Here is a 27,468-nt window from a genome sequence, read left to right on the forward strand (position 1 = left end):
CAGGCCTAGAATCTAGAATATGCATATAATTGTCAGATTAGGATAGAAAACACTCTAAAGTTTCCAAAACGGTCAAAATATTGTCTGTGAGTATAACAGAACTGATATTGCAGGCGAAAACCAGAGGAAAATTCAACCAGGAAGTGGTCTCTATTTTGAAAGCTCCATGTTCCATTGAATGCCTTCCATTTAAAGGGATATCAACCAGATTCCTTTTCCTATGGCTTCCCCATGTTGTGAACAGTCTTAAGACATAGTTTCAGGCTTTTATTTTGAAAAATTAGCGAGAAAGATCACATCGCGTCAGTGAATAGCTGGGTTTTGCCTGCGCAACAGTAGGATGGCAGCCATTGTCTCTCTCCTATTGAAGAAGCTAAAGTCTGGGTTTATATATTATCGATTATATATTGAAAAAACAACCATGAGGATTGAATATGAAAAACGTTTGACATGTTTCTGTGAACATTACGGATACTATTTGGAATTTTCGTCTGCAATGTCGTGACCACTCGAGCCTGTGGCTTTCTGAACATAACGAGCCAAACAAATGGAGGTATTTTGGATATAAAAATGATCTTTATGGAACAAAAGGAACATTTATTGTGTAACTGGGGGTCTCGTGAGTGCAAGCGATTAAATTTATTGCTTTTCTGACATTCGTGACCAATCTACTTGGCTGCTAGCTGTTTGTAATATTTTGTCTACTGAGAGAGAGTTTCTTACATAAACGCTTAGTATGCTTTCGCCGAAAAGTTTTATTGAAATCTGACACACCAGGTGGATTAACAACAAGCTAAGCTGTGTTTTGCTATATTGCACTTGTGATTTCATGAAAATTAAATATTTTTAGTAATTTCATTTGAATTTGGCGCACTGCAATTCAGCGGATGTTGACGTAAATGATCCCGAGTGTGAGTGTGCAAAGCTATCAAGGCAAAGGGTGGCTACTTTGAAGAATCGCAAATATAACACATTTTTGGTTACTACATGATTCCATATGTGTCATTTCAAAGTTTTGATGTCTTCACTATTATTCTACAATATAGAAATTAATAGAAATAAAGAAAAACCTTGAATGAGTAGGTGTGTCCAAACATTTGACTGCTATTGTATAATATTCTTTATATGTAAAGACAACATTAAATGAAGAATAGTCGGATGGGTGACAATATTAGCCTATCACTTGTGAATGATGTATTATCACTTGTGAATTATGCCCAGCTTGTGAATTAAGGCAAGAAACAGAGCACACCTTTTTTTTGCGACTTTTTATCAAATCATAGTTGTATACCTCATGTATCATAGTCCATAGGCCTATATGTTTTGATAAGGTTTGTAATCACAACTAAAGTGGCCCAATAACTTCTTAAAATTAAAACATTAATCTGCTTTATAACCGGTGTAGAGCCTAACTGACATACATAGGCTGCATGTGAGTTTCACGTTTAGGGAAGATCCTTTTCACCATTAAAATGGACCTTTATAATACAGTTGAAGTCAGAAGTTTACATGCACCTTAGCCAAATATATTTAAAATCAATTTTTCACAATTCCTGAAATTTAATCCTAGTAAAATTTTAAGAATGTGAAATGTCAGAATAATTGTAGGGAGAATGATTTATTTCAGCTTTTATTTCTTTCATCACATTCCCAGTGGGTAAGAAGTTTACATACACTCAATTAGTATTTGGTAGCATTGCCTTTAAATTGTTTAACTTGGGTCAAAAGCTTCGGGCAGCCTTCCACAAGCTTCCCACAATACGTTGGGTGAATTTTGGCCCATTCCTCTTGACAGAGCTGGTGTACCTGAGTCAGGTTTGTAGGCCTCCTTGCACGCACACGCTTTTTCAGTTCTGCCCACACATTTTCTATGGGATTGAGGTCAGGGCTTTGTGATGGCCACTCCAATATCTTGACTTTGTTGTCCTTAAGCCATTTTGCCAAAACTTTGGAAGTACGCTTGGGGTCATTTTCCATTTGGAAGACCCATTTGTGACCAAGCTTTAACTTCCTGACTGATGTCTTGATATTTTGCTACAACATATCCACATAATTTTCCTGCCTCATGAGCCATCTATTTTGTGAAGTGCACCAGTCCCTCCTGCAGCAAATCACCCCCACAACATGATGCTGCCCCTCCCGCGCTTGACGGTTGAGATGGTGTTCTTCAGCTTGCAAGCCTCTCCTTTTTCCTCCAAACATAATGATGGTCATTATGGCCAAACAGTTCTATTTTTGTTTCATCAGACCAGAGGACATTTCTCCAAAAAGTAAGCTCTTTGTCCCCATGTGCAGTTGCAAATTGTAGTCTGGATTTTTCATGCCGGTTTTGGAGCATTGGCTTCTTCCTTGCTGAGCGGCCTATCAGCTTATGTCGATATCGGACCCATTTTACTGTGGATATAGATACTTTTGTACCTGTTTCCTCCAGCATCTTCATATGGTCCTTTGCTGTTGTTCTGGGATTGATTTGCACTTTTCGCACCAAAGTACGTTCATCTCAAGGAGACAGAATGTGTCTCCTTCCTGAGCAGTATGATGGCTGCTTGGTCCCATGGTGTTTATACTTGCGTACCATTGTTTGTACAGATGAACGTGGTATCTTCAGGTGTTTGGAAATTGCTCCCAAGGATGAACCAGACTTGTGGAGGTCTACAATTGTTTTTCTGAGGTCTTGGCTGATTTCTTTTGATTTTCTCATGATGTCAAGCAAAGAGGAACTGAGTTTGAAGGTAGGCCTTGAAATACATCCACAGGTACACCTCCAATTGACTCCAATTACAGAAGCTTCTAAAGCCATGACATCACTTTCTGGAATTTTACAAGCTGTTTAAAGGCACAATATGTAAACGTTTGTCCCACTGGAATTGTGATACAGGGAATTATAATTGAAATAATCTCTCTGTAATCTCTCTGTAAACAATTGTTGAAAAAATTACTTGTGTCATGCACAAAGTAGATGTCCTAACCAACTTGCCAAAACTATAGTTTGTTAATTAACAAGAGATTTGTGGGGTGGTTGAAAAATGAGATTTAATGACTCCAACCTAAGTGTATGTAAATGTCCGACTTCCACTGTAAATCAGTACATGCATAATCGCATTTGCCATCACTTTTGATAAGTGTTTTCCCACTAATTGATTGAATATTGGAACATCCACATATAGGACAAGATGACCAATATAATAGGTCAACTTTTGTAAAGTAGATTGTCATACTGTAGTCTAGTGCTTTTGCTGTTAGTTGGGCTTACACGTCTTTTTGGCTGACGAAATTTCAGTCAGCTAAATGTGGACAGTTCTATCATCAATATGTGCCTGGGATTTTGATAACAGGGGCGCAAGCAGTTGCGCCCCGGATGCGTCTACCTTCATTCTCTTGTAGCCTACTTCTGAAATGTCTGTGAGAAGGACCCCATCACGTGATGGGTATTGGTTACATCTCAGAGAGCCATGTGAGTGAGAGGTGCTTCGGAGCAAGGCAGCCGGGGTTTAGCCCAAGGGCACAACAGCCACTTTGGCCGCAGAAGGCATGTTTTTTTTAAACATGCAAAAGGCATGTTTTTTTAAGGGGCATTACGGCTACATAAGGATGCCGCAGGGACATTTGAGGCCTGGTGAGAATATTATCAAGTGTTTGTCAAATTGTGAACGTGTCAAGTCTCCTCCTGCTCCCCCACTCTGGCGCTCGATGTTGCCGGTCTACTAACCACCTGTCCCAGCAACCCATTATTTACGCACACCTGGCAATAATCATGAGGCACATCTGAACTTCATCACTCCCTGATTACTTCCCCTTTATCTAGCGCTCCGTTGTATTAGGTAGTATTGTTTCCTGTTTCCATGTTTAGACGGTACTCCTGTTTTTGTATTCACCCCTGGTTCCTGTGCAACCAGGGGGGAAAAATAGTCTAGATCACCTGTACTCCACACATAGACCCGTACAAAGCTCACCCTCCATTTGGTAAATCCAACCATAACTCTATCTTCCTGATTCCTGCTTACAAGCAAAAATTAATGCAGGAGCACCAGTGACTCGGTCTATATTAAAGTGGTCAGATGAAGCAGATGCTAAACTACAGAACTGTTTTGCTATCACAGACTGGAACATGTTCCGGGATTCTTCCGATGGCATTGAGGAATACACCACATCAGTCACTGGCTTTATCAATAAGGGCATCGAGGACGTCGTCACCACAGTGACTGTACGTACATACCCCAACCAGAAGCCATGGATTACAGGCAACATTCGCACTGAGCTAAAGGGTAGAGCTGCCACTTTCAAGGTGCGGGACTCTAACCTGGAAGCTTACAAGAAATCCTGCTATGCCCTGCGACAAACCATCAAACAGGCAAAGCGTCAATACAGGGCTAAGATTGAATCATACTCCATCGGCTCCGACGCTCATCTTATGTGGCAGGGCTTAAAAACTATTACAGACTACAAAGGGAAGAACAGTCGCGAGCTGCCCAGTGACACAAGCCTACCAGATGAGCTAAATCACTTCTATGCTCACTTCGAGGCAAGCAACACTGAGGCATGCATGAGAGCATCAGCTGTTCCGGGTCGACTGTGTGTTCACACTCTCCGTAGCCGACGTGAGTAAGACCCTTAAACAGGTCAACATATGCACAAGGCTGCAGGGCCAGACGGATTACCAGGACGCGTGTTCCGGGCATGTGCTGACCAACTGGCAGGTGTCTTCACTGACATTTTCAACATGTCCCTGATTGAGTTTTCAATACCAACATGTTTCAAGCAGAAACCATAGTCCCTGTGCCCAAGAACACTAAGGCAACCTGCCGAAATGACTACAGGCCCGTAGCCATGACGTGCTTTGAAAGGTTGGCAATGGCTCACCTCAACACCATTATTCCAGAAACCCTACACCCACTCCAATTTGCATACTGCCCAAACAGATCCACAGATGACACAATCTTTATTGCACTCCACACTGCCCTTTTCCACCTGAACAAAAGGAACACCTATGTGAGGATGCTATTCATTGACTACAGCTCAGCGTTCAACACCATAGTACCCTCAAAGCTCATCATTAAGCTAAGGATCCTGAGACTAAACACCTCCCTCTGCAACTGGATCCTGGACTTCCTGACAGGCCGCCTCCAGGTAGTGAGGGTAGGTAGCAACACATCTGCCACACTGATCCTCAACACTGGAGCCCCCCTGGGGTGCGTGCTCAGTCCCCTCCTGTACTCCATGTTCACCCACGACTGCATGGCCAGGCACGACTCAGAATGAGAGACTGATGAAGTGTGTGCAGCTTGCAACTTTTTTCAGATCATCATTATTATGCAGTCTTAGTGTCACATGAGTTCACGCTGGAGAGACGAAGCAGGTACGGGGAGTAAAACATTGAATAAATAACGGACATGGAACGAGACAGGAACAGCGTCAGCAAACTAATAAAAAAACAATACAATGCAGCAGCGGGGAACAGAGCTGGGGAACTGAAAAATATAGGGGAGGGAAAAAACAGGTGATAAGTGAGTCCAGGTGAGTCCAATAACGCTGATGCATGTGACGGGGGAAGGCAGGTGTGCTTGATGGATGGCAGGAGTGCGTGATGCAGGGCAACTTGGCGCCCTCAAGCGCCAGGGGGAGGACGGAGCGGGAGCAGACGTGACACATAGAATGTATTAAAAATCAAAACATTTATCCCGACATTTGTATCACAATTAAATTGCATTAATAACTCTAAATTAAGCATATCGGACCAGTTTCTTTGTTAACCGATCTACACACAATAGCCGCATGTGCACACTTCCTTTGAAATCATTTTGAGAAAATATACTTCATACTATAAAATTATTGCAATTATTGTCTGCTAAATGAACTAGTGAAGCCCACAGCCATATGGCATAGCCATATCAGGTCCTAACATAAGCATTACATGGGCTTTCTCCAACCTATCTTTCTGATTTGGTCCTGCTGTACATACCTACACGTACGCTACGGTCACAAGACGCAGGCCTTCTTACTGTCCCTAGAAATTCTAAGCAAACAGCTGGAGGCAAGGCTTTCTCCTATAGAGCTCAATTTTTATGGAATGGTCTGCCTACCCATGTGAGAGACGCAGACTCGGTCTCAACCTTTAAGTCTTTATTGAAGACTCAACTCTTCAGTAGGTCCTATGATTGAGTGTAGTCTGGCCCAAGAGTGTGAAGGTGAACGGAAAGGTACTGGAACAACGACCAGACCTTGCTGTCTATGCCTGGCCGGTTCCCATCTCTCCACTGGGATTCTCTGCCTCTAACCCTATTACAGGGGCTGAGTCACTGGCTTACTGGTGCTCTTCCATGCCATCTCTAGGAGGCGTGCGTCACTTGAGTGGGTTGAGTCACTGACGTAATCCTCCTGTCCGGGTTGGCGCCCCCCTTTGGGTTGTGTTGTGGCGGAGATCTTTGTGGGCAAGTGTAGGTTGGTTTATACTCAGTCTTGTCTCAGGATGGTAAGTTGGTGGTTGAAGATATCCCTCTAGTGGTGTGGGGGCTGTGCTTTGGCAAAGTGGGTGGAGTTATATCCTGCCTGTTTGGCCCTGTCCGGGGGTATCGTCGGATGGGGCCACAGTGTCTCCTGACCCCTCCTGTCTCAGCCTCCAGTATTTATGCTGCAGTAGTTTATATGTCGGGTGGCTAGGTTCAGTCTGTTATATCTGGAGTATTTCTCTTGTCTTATCTGGTGTCCTGTGTGAATTTAAGTATGCTCTCTTTAATTCTCTCTCTCTTTCTCTCTTTTTCTCTCTTTCTCTCTTTCTTTCTTTGTTTCTTTCTTTCTTTCTTTCGGAGGACCTGAGCCCTAGGACCATGCCTCAGGACTACTTGGCCTGATGACTCCTTGCTGTCCCCAGTCCACCTGGCCGTGGTGCTGCTCCAGTTTCAACTGTTCTGCCTATGGAACCCTGACCTTTTCACCAGACGTGCTACCTGACCCAGACCTGCTATTTTCAACTCTCTAGAGACAGCAGGAGTGGTAGAGATACTGTTGTACCCTCAACAACCACTGTGATAATTATTATTTGACACTGCTGGTCATGTATGAACATTTGAACATCTTGGCCATGTTCTGTTATAATCTCCACCCGGCACAGCCAGAAGAGGACTGGCCACCCCTGATTCCTCTCCAGGTTTCTTCCTAGGTTCTGGCCTTTCTAGAGAGTTTTTCCTAGCCACAATGCTTCTACACCTGTATTGCTTGCTGTTTGGGGTTTTAGGCTGGGATTCTGTACTGCACTTTGTGACGTCAGTTGATGAAAGAAGAGCTTTATAAATAAATTTGATTTGATAAGGACAACTCATAGTATGCTATTGTGTTGTTCTGAAATAGACTACATTTCTTCATTTCCTGTTTCTTTAGACCTGTCTAAAATAAATAATGGATTTATTGTGATGGCGTAGGCTATATTAAATTAATTTAATAGACTTTTTAAAATGTCTGCATCAGGTCTGCATCAGTGGCTTGTAGGCTATGCGTGGAAGCCAGGATGGTGCTAATTAACGGTCAATTACAGTGAGACCGGCAGTTATTTTCTTGACAATCACAGGCTGACAAAATTTCATGACAGCCACAGCCACCCTATTCCCTTTATAGAGCACTACTTTTTTTTTTTACCAAGGCCCAAATAGCACTATAGGGGAAAGGATGCCATTTAAGATGCAGACCTCAACAGGACCATTAGAGAAGGGCCCTCCTCTCTATGCCCCTAATTCTGAGAACAGAGTAACAACAAGTGGCTTCCGACTGTTTCAAAGTATAAGCGTTCAGTGGCCAGGGTACAACCTAAATAGCCTAGGTCTTGCCATGGCATTGTCAGCGCATTTTGGCCATTTCCATTCCAGGAGTGTATTTGAATAAGCTTAAGTGATGTTCTAAAGGGACATTTGTGTATTTATTGCTGCACTTGGAATTTCACTCATGCTTAGAAGGTTACTATGCACGTTTCAAAAGTAGTCTAACTACAAATCCAGAATTGTGCAGAAAATAAACAAGATGTGTGCTATATTTTCTGTACAATTGTTCTACTAAACACACACACACACTGCTGTTGTGTTGCTTTGTTGTGCAGTGCACCCAGTCCTAGTGGAGCCCTGCCTTGGAGGAATGTCTGTGTGCTCTCTCGGGGGACGTGCACAGAGTGGACAAATCATGCTAATTGTCTTGGAGAGTAACAGAGCGTTAGACCCAAGATGAAGGCAGAGAGGGAGGATCTCTCCATAGCCATAGCCACTCCTCAACTTTTGCTGCTCTGGTGTCTTCTTGTCTCACCTCAGTCAGGTAAGGGAAACTTTCCCCTGTTTTTGGAGAACACATCTGTACTGACTTATTAGAGGAATGTGTAGTGTTCACTTGCAAGGCTAAGACAATGTGGGAATGTGGGTGGGAAGTATTTAGAGTGGAGTGGGCAAGTGTAGGTTGGTTTATGCATGTTTTCTGACTGACGTATTTGTTTGGCTGATAAGTTGGACACATACATTTTGTGTCCTACTAAATGATGCCTACTTTTGCATGTAAATTCGTTAATGTAAATTCATCTATTTAATAAAAAAATACGACGGTCAATCATTCAACAGCCACTAATAAGACCCCTATTATGAATTTAAATGTCTCAGAATATTTATTGAATTAATTTGATTAGCATATATGCATAGGTACCATATAAATTACAAAAACAATTACATAAAACACAATTTCCAAGTCAAACAAGCAAATAAACATTTCCTTGTTGTGTACTAGCATATATTCTGAAAAACACTTTATTTAAAACATTCAAATAGACTTCACAATGCCTCACAGTATGTCTTTTTATTGCTATTTCTCTCTGATGACACTTACACTCTGATGACACTCATAAAACTATACATAATCTGTGGATTTAAAAATAGATTGATGAAGATATATTATTTGTCAGAAAGCAGTCACAATGGGACCCAGATTCAATCCTGGAGTAAAATGTACTTTCAATGGACATTCTCTATTGAGAACTGTTTTTCGTCCAAGACTGCTTAATCTGGGTTTGGGAAACCGGCAAATATTGTTTAGACTTTAGAGAGTTTAGGCGTTCGGTCTGTACAAAAAGCTGTTTAGTTCATATCAATGGTATTTGATCTCTGGACAGCCCATGTGGAAACTATGCTACTGAGATGTCTTCCGGTTGTTTCAGCAGGTTCGCCAAAGGTTGGAGAAGGACCTGAGCTCAGGCTATTGAGGTGTGACCTAGATACATAAATGGAAAGCTATACGAGGAATTGATCATTTTGTACATATATAATTCTAATTGTATATGAGATATAGAAAAAAGGTGTGCAGAGTCAAACATAGAAACATGAAACTTGGTACTTTTAGGGGTGCGGTTGTGTCATGTCATTGCGGTTGCGTTGTCATCAGCAGAATCACTGGGGCCCTCTGTCTTTGGACTCAGCCAATCGGGGAGCTTGTGTTGCTCTGAGGCCTCTTTCATGGGCTGCCAGGAAGGAAATTGGCCCAAACAATCCCCCCTTTTGTCAGCTCATCACAGCCGTCCAAGAGGACTGTGAGCCGTTACCACGGTGATGCAGTGCTGCCACACAGGCTCCATGCAGCGCACTTTGCCCCGGCAGAGGAGGGGGCCCAATGCCCACAGTCGAGTCATCAGCAGCCTGCCGCCCACAACAACAGCCAGCAGAGCTAGTTACAGTCCTTTGGCTCTCACTTTATAAGCCCACTCTGATCACATACTGTAGGCTATTACCATCAAAAAGAATCCTGTTGGCCATAAGTTAGACGGTTTGAGATATGCCTTGTAGGGAAGTTGTTGAACTAGCTAAGGGGCTAAGAGAATTCTTAGCATAACCCAGACAATGACCTGTTAACAATGTCACGCCTTCTAGCCACAAATGCTTGAATAGAAGCATGTCACTTAATCAAGGATGGTTTAGACACGACTGTGATGGTGGTATTGGTGGTGTGGAGATTGTGGACAGCCCAATATTTTTCTGAATACTAACCTTCACAGTGTAATGGAATAGGAAAGGTCCACAGGAGGATGCTGAGGGGAGGACGGCCCATAATACTGTCTGGAATAGACCCAATGAAATGGCTTCAAACACTTGGAAACCATGTGTTTGATGTATTTGATACCATTCCAGTAATTCCACTCCAGCCATTACCACGAGCCAGTCTCCCCCAATTAAGGCGCCACCAACCTCTGAGGGAAGTGTACCAAGTGTCCTTGGGTACACGATCTGGGTAAAGCTTGTTTGTTGGATGGCTTGCTAGTGTAACCGGTGTGAAATGGCTAGCATTTCAATCGGTGAGGTGACAGAGGGTCCCTGGTTCGAGCCCAGGTTGGGGCGAGAAAAGAGATGGAAGCAACACTGTTACACTAGGCCTATTTAAAAGACACTTGCAGCAAGCTGAAATGGCATTGCAGGTAGGGTACACCTGTACCCTATTGCAGTGTAATGCATGTATCAGTTTATCCATGTCACACATGCGTGTAAGTGGTGGAACACGTGTTCCATTCATATGAACTGAGACATGTATAGAATAGAAATCTACTAAATATACAGTATAACCTGAATAAATAGACTCCGTTCCATCTCCTCTGGGTCCAGGACGTGTCAAGGGAGTCAACATCACCAGCCCTGGCTCTCTGATCCGGGGCACGTTGGGCGGGGAGGCACTCCTCTCTGTTCGTTACAGCAGCTCCAGCCCCGACACGCCAGTCATCAAGTGGCAGCTGAAGAGGGATGAAAGGCCCGTCACCGTGGTCCAGTCCATTGGCACCGAGATCATTGGGAACCTGAGGCCCGAGTACCGGGACCGCATCCTGGTGTTTGAGAATGGCACCCTCCTACTCCACAACCTCAAACTCTCTGATGAGGGCACCTATGAAGTGGAGATCTCCATCACGGATGATACTTTCACCGGAGAGGGGAGTATCGACCTGACTGTGGATGGTATGTGGTCCATAGTGTAAGCAAGAGCCTATCTCCTGATTCTGTAGCAGAGGCAGCTTGATGTACAAGTAAACCCCTTGGACAAGATGCTAGTCTATCACAGGGTCTTACCCCCCAATCCATCTCCATAATGCTGAGATACATTGGGTACAATTTTTAGAGTCTTTGGTATGACTTGACCCCCCAACCTTCCAATCTCAGGGAAGACACTCGATCCACAAGGCAATTGAGATGGTTGATGCATATTTTAGTATAAGTTTACTTGTCCTTTATGACATGACTTGCTTGTAGGAACTGCTGGGATTGTCTGTGATAAAACCAAAGGATTTTTTTCCTTTTGGTTTATACATATTTCTCACACATTTGTATGACTGAAACATCGCTGAATTGTCAAGGAAAGTGCAGGGGACAATGGTTCAAACCATGTTGTTCTTGTAAAGGCATTGTTGCAATGAGGGTCACCTGAGAAGTTGTTAATGTACACCTGAGCTAATTTTTTTTAACCCATCATATCAGTATAACCTTTGGCCCAGAAGGAAGAGACATATCTTGACGTGTCTGACTACTATACTTATTCTCCATAGAGCCCATATCCAGACCTTACGTCCACATGGAGGCGTCCTCAGTACTGGAGCTCAGCGAGCACTTCACCCTCAACTGCTCCCATGACAACGGAACCAATGCCAAGTACAGCTGGCAGAAAGGAGGGAAACTGTTGACCAATGAGACCCGTCTGCAGCTGTCACCTGACCAGAAGCTCTTGACCATTGTGCGGGTGCTGATGGTGGATGATGACATCTACGGATGCGAGGTCGAGAACCCTATTGGGAGCATGAAGAGCCTGCCCATCAAACTCACTGTCTACAGTAGGCTATACAGTGGCACTATAGGCTTGAACCAGTGGCAATTCAGTCACAATCTTTAATCCGATTTTAGGTCAAACGGCAACGTTGCCACATGCTTTGCTATAAAATTGAGGGATGAGGCTGGATAACTCCTGTAATAATCTCTGGCTATTTAACCCATTATATAGGCAACTTTAGAAAGTACAAACTAATCACACTAAATCAATTGAAATTATTTCCATAATGTCATCTCAGAGCGCTTTTCCCCTAAAGTCCTACTTGTCACTGGTTCAAGCCCAGGGCGTGCAATAAATACTTCACTGAAAAGCAAGTCCTTGTATGTCAGAGAAGGGGTGAAAAAAGGCAATACTAACTGTAGCCTAATGTACCAGCAGCAAAAAGATAATGAGTGGGAGGGAAGTTGATCACTACATCCAGTACATGACTACATCACAGAGACATGAGTGTGTGCGTGGGAGGACAGGGGAGGAAGTACATGCTGTAATTCTGCTTCAACATATTGTTAAGTAGTTCTACTGTGCTGTTTGTTTTCCTATGTGTCTGCGTCCCAAATAGCACCCTATTCCCTATATCGTGCACTACTTTTGAACAGAGCCTCAGGGGTCCTGGTCAAAAGTGTACACTAAATATGGAAAAGGGTGCCATTTGGGACAAAACCTATGACCCTCCTACCCTCCTGACCCTCCCCCAACAGGGAGGAGTTTCCTCTACATCGTTCTCTCCACCGGGGGTATTTTCCTCCTTATCACCTTGGTTACGGTGTGCGCCTGCTGGGGGCCATCCAAGAAGTAAGAGCCACTTTTGTCTCACTCTCTACATGTTTATGGATGCTTCGGTCTGATCATGGGCCTATGGGTTGGGAATACAGCAAGATGATTAGTAACATGGCAGAAGCATATTGATAGGCAAGTTCATTAATGCAATCCAGTTAACTTGATAATAATTATTGAATTATAATTACTATTTTATAGCACCCTTCATAGGCACCCTTTTCCATATTTAGTGTACATTTTTGACCAGGGCCCCTGAGGCTCTGTTCAAAATTGTACTGATATACTGTAGTGTTAAATAGACAAAATGCAAAGTTTGACATGAACAATGTTGTTTTGAACAGTTTTATACTGTATAATTAAAGCACACAGTTGATTCTCACGTACAGTATATTGTGTGTTTATTGTGCAGAGAGAGGCAGAAACAGCAAATGAAGCCCAGAGGTTTGGCAGGACTGCCAAGGCATTTAATAGAACACCCTGATTATTCCCCAATCAATCATGCAGGTAAGGAACCTAATAATTCATTGTATTTATATTTCCTAGTTATTTATAAGAATTATAAATTGTTGTGCAACACCAAAAGTCTTCATCCAATGTATTTTTCATCCTCTACAGTTGACGTTGTACCAAAAATGATGACTGAACATGAACGCAAGAATCCAGTGGCACTCTACATCCTCAAAGAGGTACCTCTTTAAATAACAAAAAAGCTGTCATCAGTATCTGACTCAAAACATATCTAAAAAATATATTTAATTTAATAAATCAATAAAAATCACAGAGATACTGTGGGGACTTGTAGGTTTTTATTTCTCAACCCTTATTCAGGTGTTAAGATGACTACAATATCTCAATGTAGAAAAAAATACAGCCAGTATGTATTGTTTTGGACCTGTTCAGAGCATTGTGTGTGTGTCTGAGTATTGACTTGGTTTCCCTCGTTGTAGGATTTCCCTCAGGGCCACCATGACTCACCAGGCAACATGGGCCTTGGCCCCTCCTCTGAACCACCCAGCAGCCCCCCCGGCTACAGCAGCTCCCTGACTCCCTCCTCACGCTCCCCTGAACCCCCCGCCCACTCCTCTCGCAGGTACCCCCGCACCCCGATCAGCTCCCCCCCTTCACATCACAACAAGGTGCAGAGCAAGTCCTCCACCCCCTCCCCACCCCGCACTCGATGCTCCGGACACATGTTTCGCGCCCCAGTGGGCATACCGCCTGCCAGTCAGTTGGAAGAGCCCACCCCCACACTGGAGAGCAACGGTACCACTCAGGCTTGATTGTCTATCTACAAGTCCTGGAGGGATGAAGTGTGTGCAGACTTATGTTTCAGCCCAGCAATAAGACATCTGGTCTAAATTGAAAACCTTGACTAGTTGAAAAAGGATTGTATTCATTAGGCACAAAAAAGAACAAAATGGCCTGAAACAGTGATGGACTAACTGGAATTTTCCAAAAGAAACATTCATTTTCTTTTTTCTTTGTAAAAAGTTATTTTGCATGCCATTTGGTTACTGGTGTGGTGAAGCTGGGCCAGAAAAAAAGCTGGCACAGTGTGTCTCCTGTTGTCTTCCCATGGTCAACATGTTCTTCCCCCCTCCATGCCTTGGTGCTGTAGAGAGACATGTATCTGTGTGTTTACATGGTGACTGTATGTATATATGTAAATATATTTTATATGAAGTTGTAGTGCAGTAATGTTTGTCTCAGAACCCAACACAGCACTTAATCATCTCAATATGTTTGTAAATACACTGTCATCCTCCACAACTGTATGAGTCAGGTTTAGGTTTTAAGTTATGACACGTTAGTGAGACGATTATTTTTTTCTTCAATTCTATTATGTCCTATTCATAAGACCTGTTCAAATGTATAAAACCTCTCTTTAAAGATACCCATTTATTCATATGTTGGTACATTTTGTATTGTGTGGATGTTTGTAATTTAACTAATCATTTTCTTTGTTATTGGGTATCATAGCTGAATAATCATTCAATGTTTTTCCTTTGTATAGATTCATAGAATTATTATGAAAATCAAAGGATACATTGTACATATCAGGAGAGATGTTTATTAAAGGCATGATGAGGAGGAAATATTGGTTGTCATTTATACATTTATACATCATTTATACATCATTTATACAGTGAAACTTTAGTGAATGTTTGAATGTTTCAAACACTTTATCCTCAATATTGTCAATTTGCATCTTCAGGTGAGCATGCATTTTTGCCATTTATCTATGCAGAAATTAATTGGAAAAATAAGTTAGTGTAGCAGATGACAATCTGTGAAACTCAGCCTGAAGTGCCTCCACTTGCGCTGCAGAATAGCTATTTTTTCAGTGGTGCGACAATATAAGACCCTTCGAGAGGGCAGTTACGTGTGATAGCGAGGCAGAGGTCCTGGGTTCGAGCCTCGGTATGAGTGAATCAGGAGGAAGCTGTACCCGCTAATCAAGCAGCGTGACGTATTTTACAATGGTGCCGTGTTCCGGATCATCAGTTGGGCTCAGCTCAATGATGGGGTCGCTGTTGAGTGGGTTTGGGGGGTGAATGTAGCAGAAAGCGATGTGTGATACTCACTCCTCAGCCTGAAATGTCTCTACTTGTGCTGCCGAATAGCTAGCCTTTAGGTGGCGCAACAGGGTAAGATGCTTCTGGAAGGTGATCAGGGGTGTTAGCAAGGCAGAGGTCCTGGGTTCCAGACTTGGTATGAGCCGAATCAGGAGTAAACAGTACTCGCTAAGCAAGCAGTGTGACTTCCTTAACATTAGCTTATGTGGGACTTCTTCAGACAGTGGTAGGCTGCACCCATCGTTGTCGATATAAATGCAATCTCTTCATCTCTTTCCACAGAGAATGTTTGTGCCCTGCAATAAAACAGAGGGGACATACTTTCAACGATGTACAGTACAAGCTTTATGTCATTTGTTCCTTTTTGTCAAATGCTCCTCATTCTGTTCTCACACACACACAGATAATTTGTTTGCTGATTCACAGTCATAGGACAATAGTATGCCTGTTCAGTGACCACTACAGCTGTGTAGTTGTGGCATGGAGAAGAAAGAAAGTGATTATTCTACCTATCCCAATATATGCACTACCGTTCAAAAGTTTGGGGTCATTTAGAAATGTCCTTGTTTTTGAAAGAAAAGCAAATTGTTTTGTCCATTAAAATAACATCAAATTGATCACAAATACAGTGTAGACATTGTTAATGTTGTAAATGACTATTGTAGCTGGGAACTGCTGATTTTTTATGGAATATCTACATAGGTGTACAGAGGCCCATTATCAGCAACCATCACCCCTGTGTTCCAGTGGCACGTTGTGTTAGCTAATCCATGTCTGTGCTCTTTTGCCCATCTTATTATTTTCTTTTTATTGGTCAGTCTGAGATATGGATTTTTCTTTGCAATTCTGCTTAGAAGGCCAGCATCCCGGAGTCGCCTCTTCACTGTTGACGTTGAGACTTGTGTTTTCCGGGTACTATTTAATGAAGCTGCCAGTTGAGGACTTGTGATGCGTCTATTTCTCAAACTAGACACTAATATACTTGTCCTCTTGCTCAGTTGTGCACTGGGGTCTCCCACTCCTCTTTCTATTCTGGTTAGAGCCAGTTTGCACTGTTCTGTGAAGGGTGTAGTACACAGCGTTGTACGATATCTTCAGTTTCTTGGCAATTTCTCGCATGGAATAGCCTTCATTTCTCAGAACAAGAATAGACTGATGAGTTTCAGAAGAATGTTCTTTGTTTCTGGCCATTTTGAGCCTGTAATCGAACCCACAAATGCTGATGCACAATACTCAGCTTGTCTATAGAAGGCCAGTTGTACTGCTTCTTTAATCAGAACAACAGTTTTCAGCTGTGCTAACATAATTGCAAAAGGATTTTCTAATGATCAACTAGCCTTTTAAAATGATAAACTTGGATTAGCTAACACAACGTGCCATTGGAACACAGGAATGATGGTTGCTGATAATGGGCCTCTGTACGCCTTTGTAGATATTCCATAAAAAATGTGCCGTTTCCCGCTACAATAGTAATTTACAACATTAACAATGTCTACAATGTATTTCTGATCAATTTGATGTTATTTTAATGGACAAAAAAGGTATACGTTGGAGAGTAAAGACATTACAAAATGTGTCCACAGAACAGGGAAAGATTATTACATGCCTGGATAACAATTTCGTGTTGTTACTATGTTTTCTCATGAGAAAACTATGTCACTGTGTACTTGGACTTTTCAGTGGGCCTAAATCATACAGCCTATTTCCATAGATGGAAATTAGCAATTTATCTGAAAATATATTTCAAACCAATCCAGCTTGATTCAGCTACCGGAGAAGAGTTTGACATGAGGTTTATGTAATGTATTAGTAGCTGACCAGTGCAGAGAGAGTAACACAGCTGAAGAGGGGGACTGTAGCGCAGAGAAGACCGTCTGTGGTCACGACAGTTACACCAAAAGCTGGGCCTTGGGTACTGGCACATGCACTGCTTACATTCCCGCTCTCTCTGGAAAAGTGTCTTCACACACATAGGCAGCTGCGACAGCAGGTGAGAAGGTGGACTCGGGCTGTGGACCCAGCAGTGCAGACGAGCATCAGGACAGTGATGTGTGTATAGTGTGTGTGTGCAAACTTAGTCAATGGTTTATAACCTAAACAAAAGCATGGCCTTTAGTAGTAATGGTAGTATGCTGTCCACCACTTTTTTGCTGCTTTATTACCATGTATCAAATAATTGCCCCTCTTTTAATCGTGGAGGGCAGGGAATAGACAGGGATACGTTGAATACATCTGTTCCACAGATTCTAACAGCCTAAATATAATTTTAATCAACTCACTTTTATGCCTAGGGTGCTTCTGAGCAGAGAGGAAGTTTTGAGCAGGCTGGCCTGCGCATGTTTGAGTCAAACTAAATTTTGATGGACACCTGGTACGACCATTCAGATCTCAGATTCTCGAATCCAGAAGAAACCCAAATAAATTAAGTGGGCGGAGCAAAAATGGTCGCACTATTATTACGTCTCCAACAACAAGAAGCGTCAACTGTGGCAGTTGAGAAGCCAAACACACTTCAGTATTTAAGAAAGGTTATGTTCACAGATACTAAGAAATAATTTATAGCCCTCCGGACAATTCATACTCATGTCAACGCTGTTGCACATCGTGAAACGTATTAGGTTGGTTGAAGAAGTAGCTAGCTAACGTTAACTCAGAACTTAGCAAACGTTGCCTGGATAGTTAGCAATCTGGCGAGCAACATGCCCCCTATTATCAATCCTAAAGTAAAGGGCACAACCAAAGTTTCAATTAGTGGGATAACAGTACATGCTCAAAGCAAACATTGTAATCGAAATAATGTATTGGCCGAGAGGAATCAGGCAGTTGCACCTGTGGGCGCCTGGGTGGAGAGTGGACAAGACTGCCAGGATGAGCATCCAAATGTAAGTGTAGCCGTACATCAGTTATTCTACTTGAACAGGTAGCTAGTTAGCATATTTACCCGTTGACTTATTCTTTCGTATGAGCCAGGTTCGTGCCCTGCTAACTGAGGCGCTACAGATGGAGATTCAACGTGAGAAAGAGGAGAGCCTTCGCCGGTTTCAGGAAGACGTGCGCCGCCGCGTGGCACAACAGGCTCAAATCCGCAAGAGGTGGCAGCTTCAGAAGTCATGCGAGATGGTGACTAGGCTATATAATGTGTATAGTTAACATATTGTATTACAATTGCTGTTCATGATGGAAGACAGTTAGTAGGCCAACATCATTATAAAACAACAAAGCATTACAAATGGCAAGAATACAGGTATCTTGGTTTCCCAGTTTTGTAGTTAGCAACTGCACATGTAAATGACATGGACTATAGGTAAATGAGCACCACCTCTATCAAGAATGTCATAGGCTAGTGACACAACCTGGGTATACCATGCAGAGTCCTCACACTCCTCATTTAATGACAGCATATTAGCCAGTTTAAAGCCTGCGTTGTTTGTCTTTACAGGCAGAGCAGGAGGGGAGAGTGCTCCAGCAGTCCAGCGACGCAGCGCAGAGATTGACCCCCAGGAAGAATCCGTGCCCCTACTCCCCAGAGAGAGAGCTAGCCATCTGCAGCCCCAACTCCCGCTGGGTTCAAGCACAGGGCTATGATAGCAGCAACAGAGAAAACCGGACAGATCAGCAAACGCATGAGGTGGCAAAATTTATCTGTGACGATCTACATTGACATTTTAGTCATTTAGAAGATGCTCTTCTCCAGAGCATTTTCTATTCCATGCATTAAATGGAAGTAAGAAAAACGACCACATATCTCGATCATTGCAAGGGAAAAAAACTTCTAAATACCAGTAGGTTTGCAAAATCTGTGCTTGTTACAGTAAAGGAAAAGCAAGAAGTATTAAAAAAAAATGTTATTGATTCGCATCTATATCTAATGTGTGTTTATGTGTTTACACCGGCCTTTTGACCAATCAGACCAGATCTTTTGGGCAAAAGATTAGAATTGGGAAGCCTGTGTAAACACAACCTATGTCCGTCAATGATCTCTGCAACAAAGGCTGCATTTACACAGGCATGCCAATTCTGATCTTTTTGCCACTAATTGGTCTTTTGACCAATGAGATCCTTTGCCTATAATTGGGCAAATGATCAGAATTGGGGTGCCTGTGTAAACGGTGCCATATAGACTTAGGCTACCTACCTTTTTATCCTCAATAATGCCAAAGGATTATTTACACGGATGTTAAAGCCATTTTGCTCATTAAGTTAGTGACATTGCCATTACTTCTATCATTAGCGCTATAGATAAAGTAGATAATCATATGGGTTGGTTCTGGTATTTCAGCTCAGCAAAGTCACGAGGCAGGTCAGACACAGACTGGCAGCCTGTCAGACGGTCCGTGACGGAGAAGTGATGTCAGAGCTCCCTGGGGGAATATGGAAGGTGTATCCTACCAGAGATGTGAGTTTGTTTATACTGACCCTTTCTAACAGGCCAAAGTCAATTTTAACAAAAATGTTGGATAACCATAGAATTATAATTTATTTATTTTACTTCCTATGATTTGCCCAGCAGCATACTACCCTGCATCCCACTGCTGGCTTGCCTCTGAAGCTAAGCAGGGTTTGTCCTGGTCTGTCCCTGGATGGGAGACCAGATGCTGCTGGAAATGGTGTTGGAGGGCCAGTATGAGGCACTCTTTCCTCTGGTCTAAAAAATAATAATTTATATATATATCCCAATGCCCCAGGGCAGTGATTGGGGACTTTGCCCTCTGTGGTCACTGAAGATCCCATGGCACTTATCGTAAGGGTGTTAACCCTGGTGTCATGGCTAAATTCCCAATCTGGCTCCATACTGTACCATCATGGCTACCTAATCATCCCCAGCTTAGAATTGGCTCATTCATCCCCCCGCTCCCCTGTAACTATTCCCCAAGTCTTTGCTGCAAATGAGAATGTGTTCTCAGTCAACTTACCTGGTAAAATAAAAATATTTTTTCATTCTGTTTCTTTGGTTATAGCTTTATCATTTGGAACTCTCAGTTGCAGGAATACTGTCTTTTCTGTCAAATTTGTGTCAACATTTTAGTAAAAGGAATTATTGTGCTTTCTAACTCAAAACAGAAACCTGTATATCGGGTGACAAGAGAAGAAGAGGATCATGAAAAGGAGGAGGAAAATATTCCTTTGATTGGGCAACATGACTCCCCTCTAAAGAACTTTGATCTTCACGAGGGTCACAGGAGCAAGACTGTCACCTTTGACAACAATCCGGTCTGTCACCACAAGTGTTCTCTTTTTGACACTTCTCCAATTTCCAAACGCTCCCATTTCCCCAAACCCCACACAGTCAATAGTCCTGTGACTCACATGCTTGTCCTAACATTCCTTTAGTCAGGCTATAGCAAATTGTTTATCAATCTATATAGTTACCTTTCTAACTCCAACTAAACTACCCTAAAGGTTTAATCTTACATAATGCACAACAAGAGGTGCTCAACTCTTACTAAATTCTGTAAATTATTATTTGGGTGCTTTTGTCCAGGAGTCACCTGACTTTTATGAAAAAGACTGCTTTAAGGCCAAAACACATCTATTGTGACAGCTAATAATCAATCTTTCATACCTTCTTTGTTGCAGGTCTGTCAGAAGCTCTTTTGTGAGCCTTATCCTGCAGGTCATAGTAATGATTTGAGTACTGACCATAGAGCTACTCAAGTGCTGTGGCCCCAAGAAGACCAGGAGGAACTGAAGAGACAGGTGATTAAGGCCAGTTAGAACTACATTATAGGGTTTTAGTGTTTATGAATATACGCCCTGGCCCTTCTTAGATGGCTATTAAATAACCCTTATCACTGACCATATTTACACACAGCCCTCCACCAAATCCCCCCTTTAGAGATCAACTAACACTGTATGAAACATAATGATTTATGCAGCATGGTAGCCCAGTGTATTTTCAGCCAAAAAGTACCACATATTTTCAAGACTTTTGCACACTTTCAGCTAGTTAGCCTTTAGTGAAATACACTACATGGCCAACAGTATGTGGACACCACTTCAAATTAATGGATTTGGCTATTTCAGCCACACCCCGTTGCAAACAGGTGTATAAAATCGAGTACACAGCCATGCAATCTTCACAGACAAACATTGGCTGTTGTTTGGATGCCACCTTTCCAACAAGTCAGCCCTGCTAAAGCTGCCCGGTCAACTGTAAGTGGTGTTATTGTGAGGTGGAAATGTCTTGGAGCAACAAGACAGCCACGAAATGGTAGGCCACAGAAGCTTACAGAACCACCGAGTGCTGAAGCACGTAGCACGTAAGCATGGTCTGTCCTCGGTTGAAACACCCACTACCGAGTTCCAAACTAACCCTGGAAGCAATGTCAGCACAAGAAGTTAGTTGGGAGCTTCATGAAATGGGTTTCCATGGCTGAGCAGCCGCACTCAAGCCTAAGATCACAATGCCAAGCGTTAGCTGGAGTGGTGTAAAGCTCTCCGCCATTGGACACTGAAGCAGTGGAAACGCGTTCTTTGGAGTGATGAATCGAATCACGCTTCACCATCTGGCAGTCCGACGGACGAATCTGGGTTTGGTGGATGCCATGAGAACGCTACCTGCCCGAATGCATAGTGCCAACTGTAAAGTTTGGTGGGGGAGGAATATTGGTCTGGGGTTGTTTTCATAGTTCGGGCTAGGCCCTTTTAGTTCCAGAGAAGGGGATTCTTAACGCTACACAATGACATTCTAGACGATTCTGTGCTTCCAACTTTGGGGCAACAGTTTGGGGAAGGCCCTTCCCTGTTTCAGAATGACAATGCCCCCATGCACAAATCGTGGTCCGTACAGAAATGGTTTGTTGAGATCGGTGTAGAAGAATTTGACTAGCCTGCAGAGAGCCCTGACCTTTGGGATGATTTGGAACGCGGACCTATTCACCCATCATCAGTGCCCGACCTCACTAATGCTCTTGTGGCTGAATGGAAGCAGGTCCCCGCAGCAATATTCCAACATCTAGTGGAAAGCCTTCCCAGAAATGTGGAGGCTGTTGTTACAGCAAAGGGTGGACCAGCTCCATATGATTTTAGAATGAGATGTTCGACAAGCATACTTTTGGTCATGTAGTGAATTTGCTTTAAACTTAGGTCTCTGCTTCAATTGCATTAATGTGCTGGAACATTATTTTTCTCCATATGCACATTTTATAAAAAATATACCCCTTGACATCATAAAATAACTTTACCTTAACTCTAACAATGTTTGTTTGTAGGGTCAGTCTCAGTTTCTGATGTACCGACGCCTATTCATGGACATTGAGAGAGAACAAGTCAAGGAGCATCAGAGACATAGGAAGCACCTGAGGAGAATCGGAAGGTGACTCGGCACAACCACAATAAACAAATGTAGTTCCTCCTCTGGATATACTGGTTTTCAAAAAATGTCACTATTAGTAAACTGTGCTGTCACATTTGCATTCATATCAGGGTTGGGGTACATCTCATTTCAATGCAGTCAATTGAGATATTAAACTGAAATGATAAATTTCCCTAGTTTTTAAATATATTATGTTCTTCAAAGTTGCCACCCTTTGCCTTGATAACATCTTTGCACACGCTTGGCGTTCTCTCAACCAGCTTCTCCTGGAATGCTTTTCCAACAGTCTTCATGGAGTTCTGACATATGATGAGCACATAAGCTGAGCACTTTTTGGCTGCGTTTCCTTCACTCTGCGGCCCAAATCATCCCAAACCATCACAATTGGGTTGTGGTCAGGTGATTGTGGAGGCCAGGTCATATGCTGCATCTCTCTCCTTCTTGGTCAAATAGCCCTTACACAGCCTGGAGGTGTGTTGGGTCATTGTCCTGTTGAAAAACAAACGATAGTCCCACTAAGCGCAAACCAGATGGGATGGCGTATTGCTGCAAAATGCTGTGGTAGCCATGATGGTTAAGTGTGACTTGAATTCTAAATAAATCACTGACAGTGTCACCAGCAAAGTACACCCACACCATCACACCTCCTCCTCCATGCTTCACAGTGGAAACCACACATGCGGAGATCATCCGTTCACCTGCTCTGTCTCTCACAAAGACATGGCGGTTGAAACGAAAATCTCAGATTTTGACTCATCAGACCAAAGGACAGATTTCCACCGGTCTAATGTCCATTGCTCGTGTTTCCTGGCCCAAGCAAGTCTCTTCTTATTGGTGTCCTTTAGTAGTGGTTTCTTTGCAGCAATTCAACCATGAAGGCCAGATTCATGCAGTCTCCTCTGAACAGTTGATTTTGAGATGTCTGTTACGTGAACTCTGAAGCATTTATTTGGGCTGCATTTTCTAAGGCTTGTAACTCTAATGAACTTGTCCTTTGCAGCAGAGGTAACTCTGGGTCTTCCTTTCCTGTGGCGGTCCTCATGAGAGCCAGTTTCATCATAGCACTTGATGGTTTTTGCAAATGCACTTGGAAGAAACTTTCTAAATTCTTGAAATTGTCCACATTGACTGACCTTCATGTCTTAAAGTAATGATGGACTGTCATTTCTCTTTGCTTATTTGAGCTGTTCTTGCCATAATATGGACTTGGTCTTTTGTATACCAACCCTACCTTGTCACAACACAATTGATTGGCTCAAACGTTAATTAACTTTCAGAAACGCACGCCTGTTAATTGAAATGCATTCCAGGTGACTACCTCCATGAAGCTGGTTGAGAGAATGCCAAGAGTGTGCTAAGCTCTCAAGACAAAGGGTGGCTACTTTGAAGAATCTCAAACATAAGATATATTTTGATTTGTTTACTACATGATTCCATATGTGTTATTTCATAGTTGTGATGTCTTCACTATTATTCTACAATGTAGAAAATAGTACAAATAAATAAACCCTTGAATGAGTAGGTGTGTCCAAACTTTTGACTGGCACTTTATAAACATTCATACTCCTTCAACATTGTCTCTTCAATATAATGGATAAAATGTGTTGTCAACGATGCAGACAGTGGCATTACATTCCATTGCGAAATAAGAACACATTTTAATGTAGTTTTGTCTGTCCTTTTAGGATAAAAGCAGAAAAGGAACAGACTAGGTTGGAAGAGGAGAGGAGGCTGGAGAGACTGCGGCAGCTCGAGGAGGATAGACTGGAAATGGCTGAGAGGGAATTTCTGATTCTGGAGCGACTGAGGCTTGAGGAAGGGGAGAGGGCAGAGGTGTTAGAGAAGAAAGAGAGAGCAAAGAAAGATAAAGAAGCCACAAGGTAACTTTATTAATCAATACAATCTGAAATTAAATGAACTAGATTCAGCCCAGAAGGTTTTTGATAATTGTACAGTATCTGACAGAATGAAGGGTCAATCTTCTGCCAATATATATAATTGTTTTGTCCTTGAGCAACACATCATGTGCACTACTCCTCCAAAAGTCACATTGGGAAATATGAAAGACCGTATTCTTTCTAGAAAATACCAGTGTAAAAAATGAAATTCTGATGTTTGCTCGTGATAATCATGGCAACCATTTTTTTTATACCTTAGATAACACATCTACATTCTATCCTACCCCTGACCCCATTCCTAGACTAGAAAGAATGCTGAATGATTAATCTCCTTTGAAAGTACTTTTTTGTCCTGGAATAATCTTGGTCCAGGAAACTGGCCCTAAATATGTTTGTGCTGGTCAACTAGAGAATAAGGCCTTGTGTCCCAGCCTGAAGAGATCAACATCCGACTAGCTTCTCCTTCATGTCTCTATGGATTAAAATTACAATTTTTGTAATGAAACGTTGGGTACTTTGACAGAAAATTGAACAATACACATTATTTTGTGTCTTGTGGTAGGTACATCGAGGCTCTGAGAGCTCAGATGAAGGAGAGGATAGTTCTGGAGAATACAGAGCTCCCCCCTCTTTGTTGCTGTGGGGACAGTTTCTGGGACTCCCATCCTGACACCTGCGCAAATAACTGTGTCTTCTACAACAACCCTAAAGGTACAAACGGTACCAAATGTCTCAACCACAAGCCAATAGGCTACCTCCAAAAGAACAGTATGGTAATTATTTGACCTGCTGCAAGCCAAGATAGGTGACTTGCACCCTTGATGTATGTTTACTATATATGTATTATTTCCCATATAATATTTTCATCAATGTTAGGAATGTTCACTTTTTAGTTTCTGGTAGCAACATGCCTCGAGGAGTAAGTAACGCAACTATGTCAAGGTCCCTCAACATGAACCTACTGACGTTTATCAGTTACCCAATATAGTTACCTCCTGTTCATTCAAACAATCATATTCCTTCCATATTTTCCACATTTTGGATTCTTCCCTATTTAGATTTTTCCCTTATTTTGATTATTTCCTATTTTCCCTATTCTAGTCTACTTGGGTCATGTTCATGGGTCATGTCCATCTTTGCAACCAGTGAATTTACATGTTTTGACCATGACAATTTACAATCTTTTTACAAAGTTTTGTACATTTTCTATTATATTGCAAATATAATAGAAAATGTACAAAACTTTGTAAAAAGATTGTAAATTGTCATGGTCAAAACATGTAGATTCACTGGTTGCAAAGATGGGGAGAGGTCTAGGCATAATAAAGAGATGCTCTGCTTTTTTGACCCCACACTCCAAAAAGCAAGTTCTGCAGGCTCTAGTTTCTAATCTTGATTATTGTCCAGTCGTGTGGTCCAGTGCTGCAAGGAAAGACCTAGTTAAGCTGCAGCTGGCCTAGAACAGAGCAGCACATTTTGCTCTTTAATTATAATCAGAGAGCTGATATTAATACTATACATGCCAGTCTATCTTGGCTAAGAGTTGAGGAGAGACTGACTGCATCACTTCTTCTTTTTCTAAGAAACATTCATGTGTTGAAAATCCTAAGTAGCTTGCATAATCAACTTACACACAGCTCTGACACACACACTTATCCCACCAGACATGCCACCAGGGGTCTTTTCATAGTCCCCAAATCCATAACAAACTCAAGAAAACGCATAGTATTATATAGAGCCCTTATTGCATGGAACTTCCTTCCATCTCAAATAAACAGCAAACCTGGTTTAAAAAAACAGAGAAAGCAACATCTCGTGGCACAATGCCTCTCCCCTATTTGACCAAGATAGTTTGTGTGTATGCATTGATATGTAGACTACGTGTACCTTTTTAAAAATGTATGTAGTTCTGTTCTTGAGCTGTTCTTGTCTAATGATGTTCTGTATTATGTTTCATGTTTTGTGTGGACCCAAGGAAGACTAACTGCTGCTTTTGCAACAGCTAATGGCGATCCTAATAAGATACCAAATACCAAACCGAAAATTATAATTAGTTTTTCTTATTGGGCAAGTCGTATTTTCAGTCAGTTCTCCTACGTTTGGTTCCTGATGAACATGAGCCAGAGGTTCAGAATGATGTGCTATGAATGGGGTGGATGTGTTAATGATTGTGTTTGTCTTTCATCCAGCCTATGTCCAGGCTCTGCGGTCTGCTCTGTTGAGCTGTGATCTGAAGGACAGGAGCCACTCCACTCACCAGCGAGCCTCGGCTCGCCGGATTGCCTCCATGCACGCCCTTTCACCCAGGAAGGAAACCACAGCTCATAGGAAGTTAGCCACCTCGCAAAGGTCCAAAAAAAAAGAGGACATTTGAATTTCAGCCCTCTTTGTTTTTTAAAATCAATAATGACCTTTAAACGGTACCATGAAAGGACGTCGTTTTGTCATGCTATTGATTTTGAATCAAACCTTGCCGTCTCTCACTCTCGAATACTTATCAGTTGTATTTCCTTGAAACGTGATGTCCTTTATTTTGTATGGTTTTATTTTAATTATCTGTCTTTAGTTATGTCAAAGATGTACACTTGGTTTTACGCTGTGCTTAATTGCTGAAACATGTCTGATTTAAAACCTGACATTTTATCTTTTGAACCTCGGGATGATGCTTCAGTGGTGTTTGTTAGTCCTATAATGTATTTTGGATGCAGCAGTGGGCGTAATCACTGGTAGTGTCCTAATCCTTCTGATGACAGTATATATTATTCCATTCCTATGGAAAAGTGGGGGATGAAAATGTCAGCTGGTTTCATTTCCTATAAAATGGGGAAAGAGTGACTTGTCCTAGGCAACAGACCGATGATTAAATATTTTTTTTTATATCAATGTATTATTAATGTCTTACTCATTGCATTGTTTGGGTGATTTGTTACGGTTTCCTATTATGGTAAGATTTAATAAATTTTTTAGTAGTGTTCACCAAAACTGAATGAATGTAAAAGGCCTTCCTACATGATAAATGCTCATGTTTATTCATAAAAAAATGAGAAGCTAAACTTGTAGGATACAGTGCATTTGAAGTATTCAG

General features: G+C 42.2%; 2 protein-coding genes across 5 annotated transcripts; both read left to right on the forward strand.

The window, feature by feature from the left end:
- The first annotated feature begins 333 nt into the window (after positions 1 to 333).
- On the forward strand, positions 334 to 14,690 carry LOC135550883 (hepatic and glial cell adhesion molecule-like). Of its 3 annotated transcripts, none has more exons than XM_064982080.1 (9): positions 334 to 553; positions 6,807 to 7,156; positions 8,084 to 8,292; positions 10,611 to 10,955; positions 11,540 to 11,821; positions 12,516 to 12,609; positions 13,004 to 13,098; positions 13,210 to 13,280; positions 13,542 to 14,690. In XM_064982080.1, the coding sequence occupies exons 3-9, from the start codon at positions 8,205 to 8,207 to the stop codon at positions 13,872 to 13,874; spliced, it is 1,308 nt and encodes a 435-aa protein (XP_064838152.1). In that variant the 5' UTR covers positions 334 to 553; positions 6,807 to 7,156; positions 8,084 to 8,204; the 3' UTR covers positions 13,875 to 14,690. The 3 variants fall into 3 exon arrangements, with proteins under 3 accessions (XP_064838152.1, XP_064838154.1, XP_064838153.1); XM_064982082.1 differs by having other exon boundaries at positions 6,807 to 6,990; XM_064982081.1 differs by lacking the exon at positions 334 to 553 and having other exon boundaries at positions 920 to 7,156.
- Positions 14,691 to 17,623: 2,933 nt separating this feature from the next.
- On the forward strand, positions 17,624 to 27,266 carry ccdc15 (coiled-coil domain containing 15). Of its 2 annotated transcripts, none has more exons than XM_064982083.1 (10): positions 17,624 to 18,052; positions 18,141 to 18,290; positions 18,610 to 18,798; positions 19,450 to 19,566; positions 20,232 to 20,381; positions 20,748 to 20,867; positions 22,382 to 22,485; positions 24,171 to 24,365; positions 24,946 to 25,094; positions 26,573 to 27,266. In XM_064982083.1, exons 1-10 carry the CDS (start codon positions 17,870 to 17,872, stop codon positions 26,755 to 26,757), a joined length of 1,542 nt encoding a protein of 513 aa, XP_064838155.1. In that variant the 5' UTR covers positions 17,624 to 17,869; the 3' UTR covers positions 26,758 to 27,266. The 2 variants fall into 2 exon arrangements, with proteins under 2 accessions (XP_064838155.1, XP_064838156.1); XM_064982084.1 differs by having other exon boundaries at positions 24,946 to 25,156; positions 26,573 to 26,726.
- The last annotated feature ends 202 nt before the right edge of the window (positions 27,267 to 27,468 follow it).

The sequence above is a fragment of the Oncorhynchus masou genome, chromosome 12 (genome assembly GCF_036934945.1).
Source record: "Oncorhynchus masou masou isolate Uvic2021 chromosome 12, UVic_Omas_1.1, whole genome shotgun sequence".
NCBI classification, from domain to species: domain Eukaryota; kingdom Metazoa; phylum Chordata; class Actinopteri; order Salmoniformes; family Salmonidae; genus Oncorhynchus; species Oncorhynchus masou.

What these genes read in the sequence shown, in the direction of transcription:
- LOC135550883 (XM_064982080.1), top strand. Translation starts at nt 8,205, where the DNA reads ATGAAGGCAGAGAGGGAGGATCTCTCCATAGCCATAGCCACTCCTCAA. An exon ending in TCTTGTCTCACCTCAGTCAG is followed by an intron (nt 8,293 to 10,610) that starts GTAAGGGAAACT and finishes CTCTGGGTCCAG; the next exon opens with GACGTGTCAAGGGAGTCAAC. An exon ending in CACTCTACATCCTCAAAGAG is followed by an intron (nt 13,281 to 13,541) that starts GTACCTCTTTAA and finishes CCCTCGTTGTAG; the next exon opens with GATTTCCCTCAGGGCCACCA.
- ccdc15 (XM_064982083.1), top strand. Translation starts at nt 17,870, where the DNA reads ATGCCCCCTATTATCAATCCTAAAGTAAAGGGCACAACCAAAGTTTCA. An exon ending in CACCTGAGGAGAATCGGAAG is followed by an intron (nt 22,486 to 24,170) that starts GTGACTCGGCAC and finishes CTGTCCTTTTAG; the next exon opens with GATAAAAGCAGAAAAGGAAC. An exon ending in AAAGATAAAGAAGCCACAAG is followed by an intron (nt 24,366 to 24,945) that starts GTAACTTTATTA and finishes GTCTTGTGGTAG; the next exon opens with GTACATCGAGGCTCTGAGAG.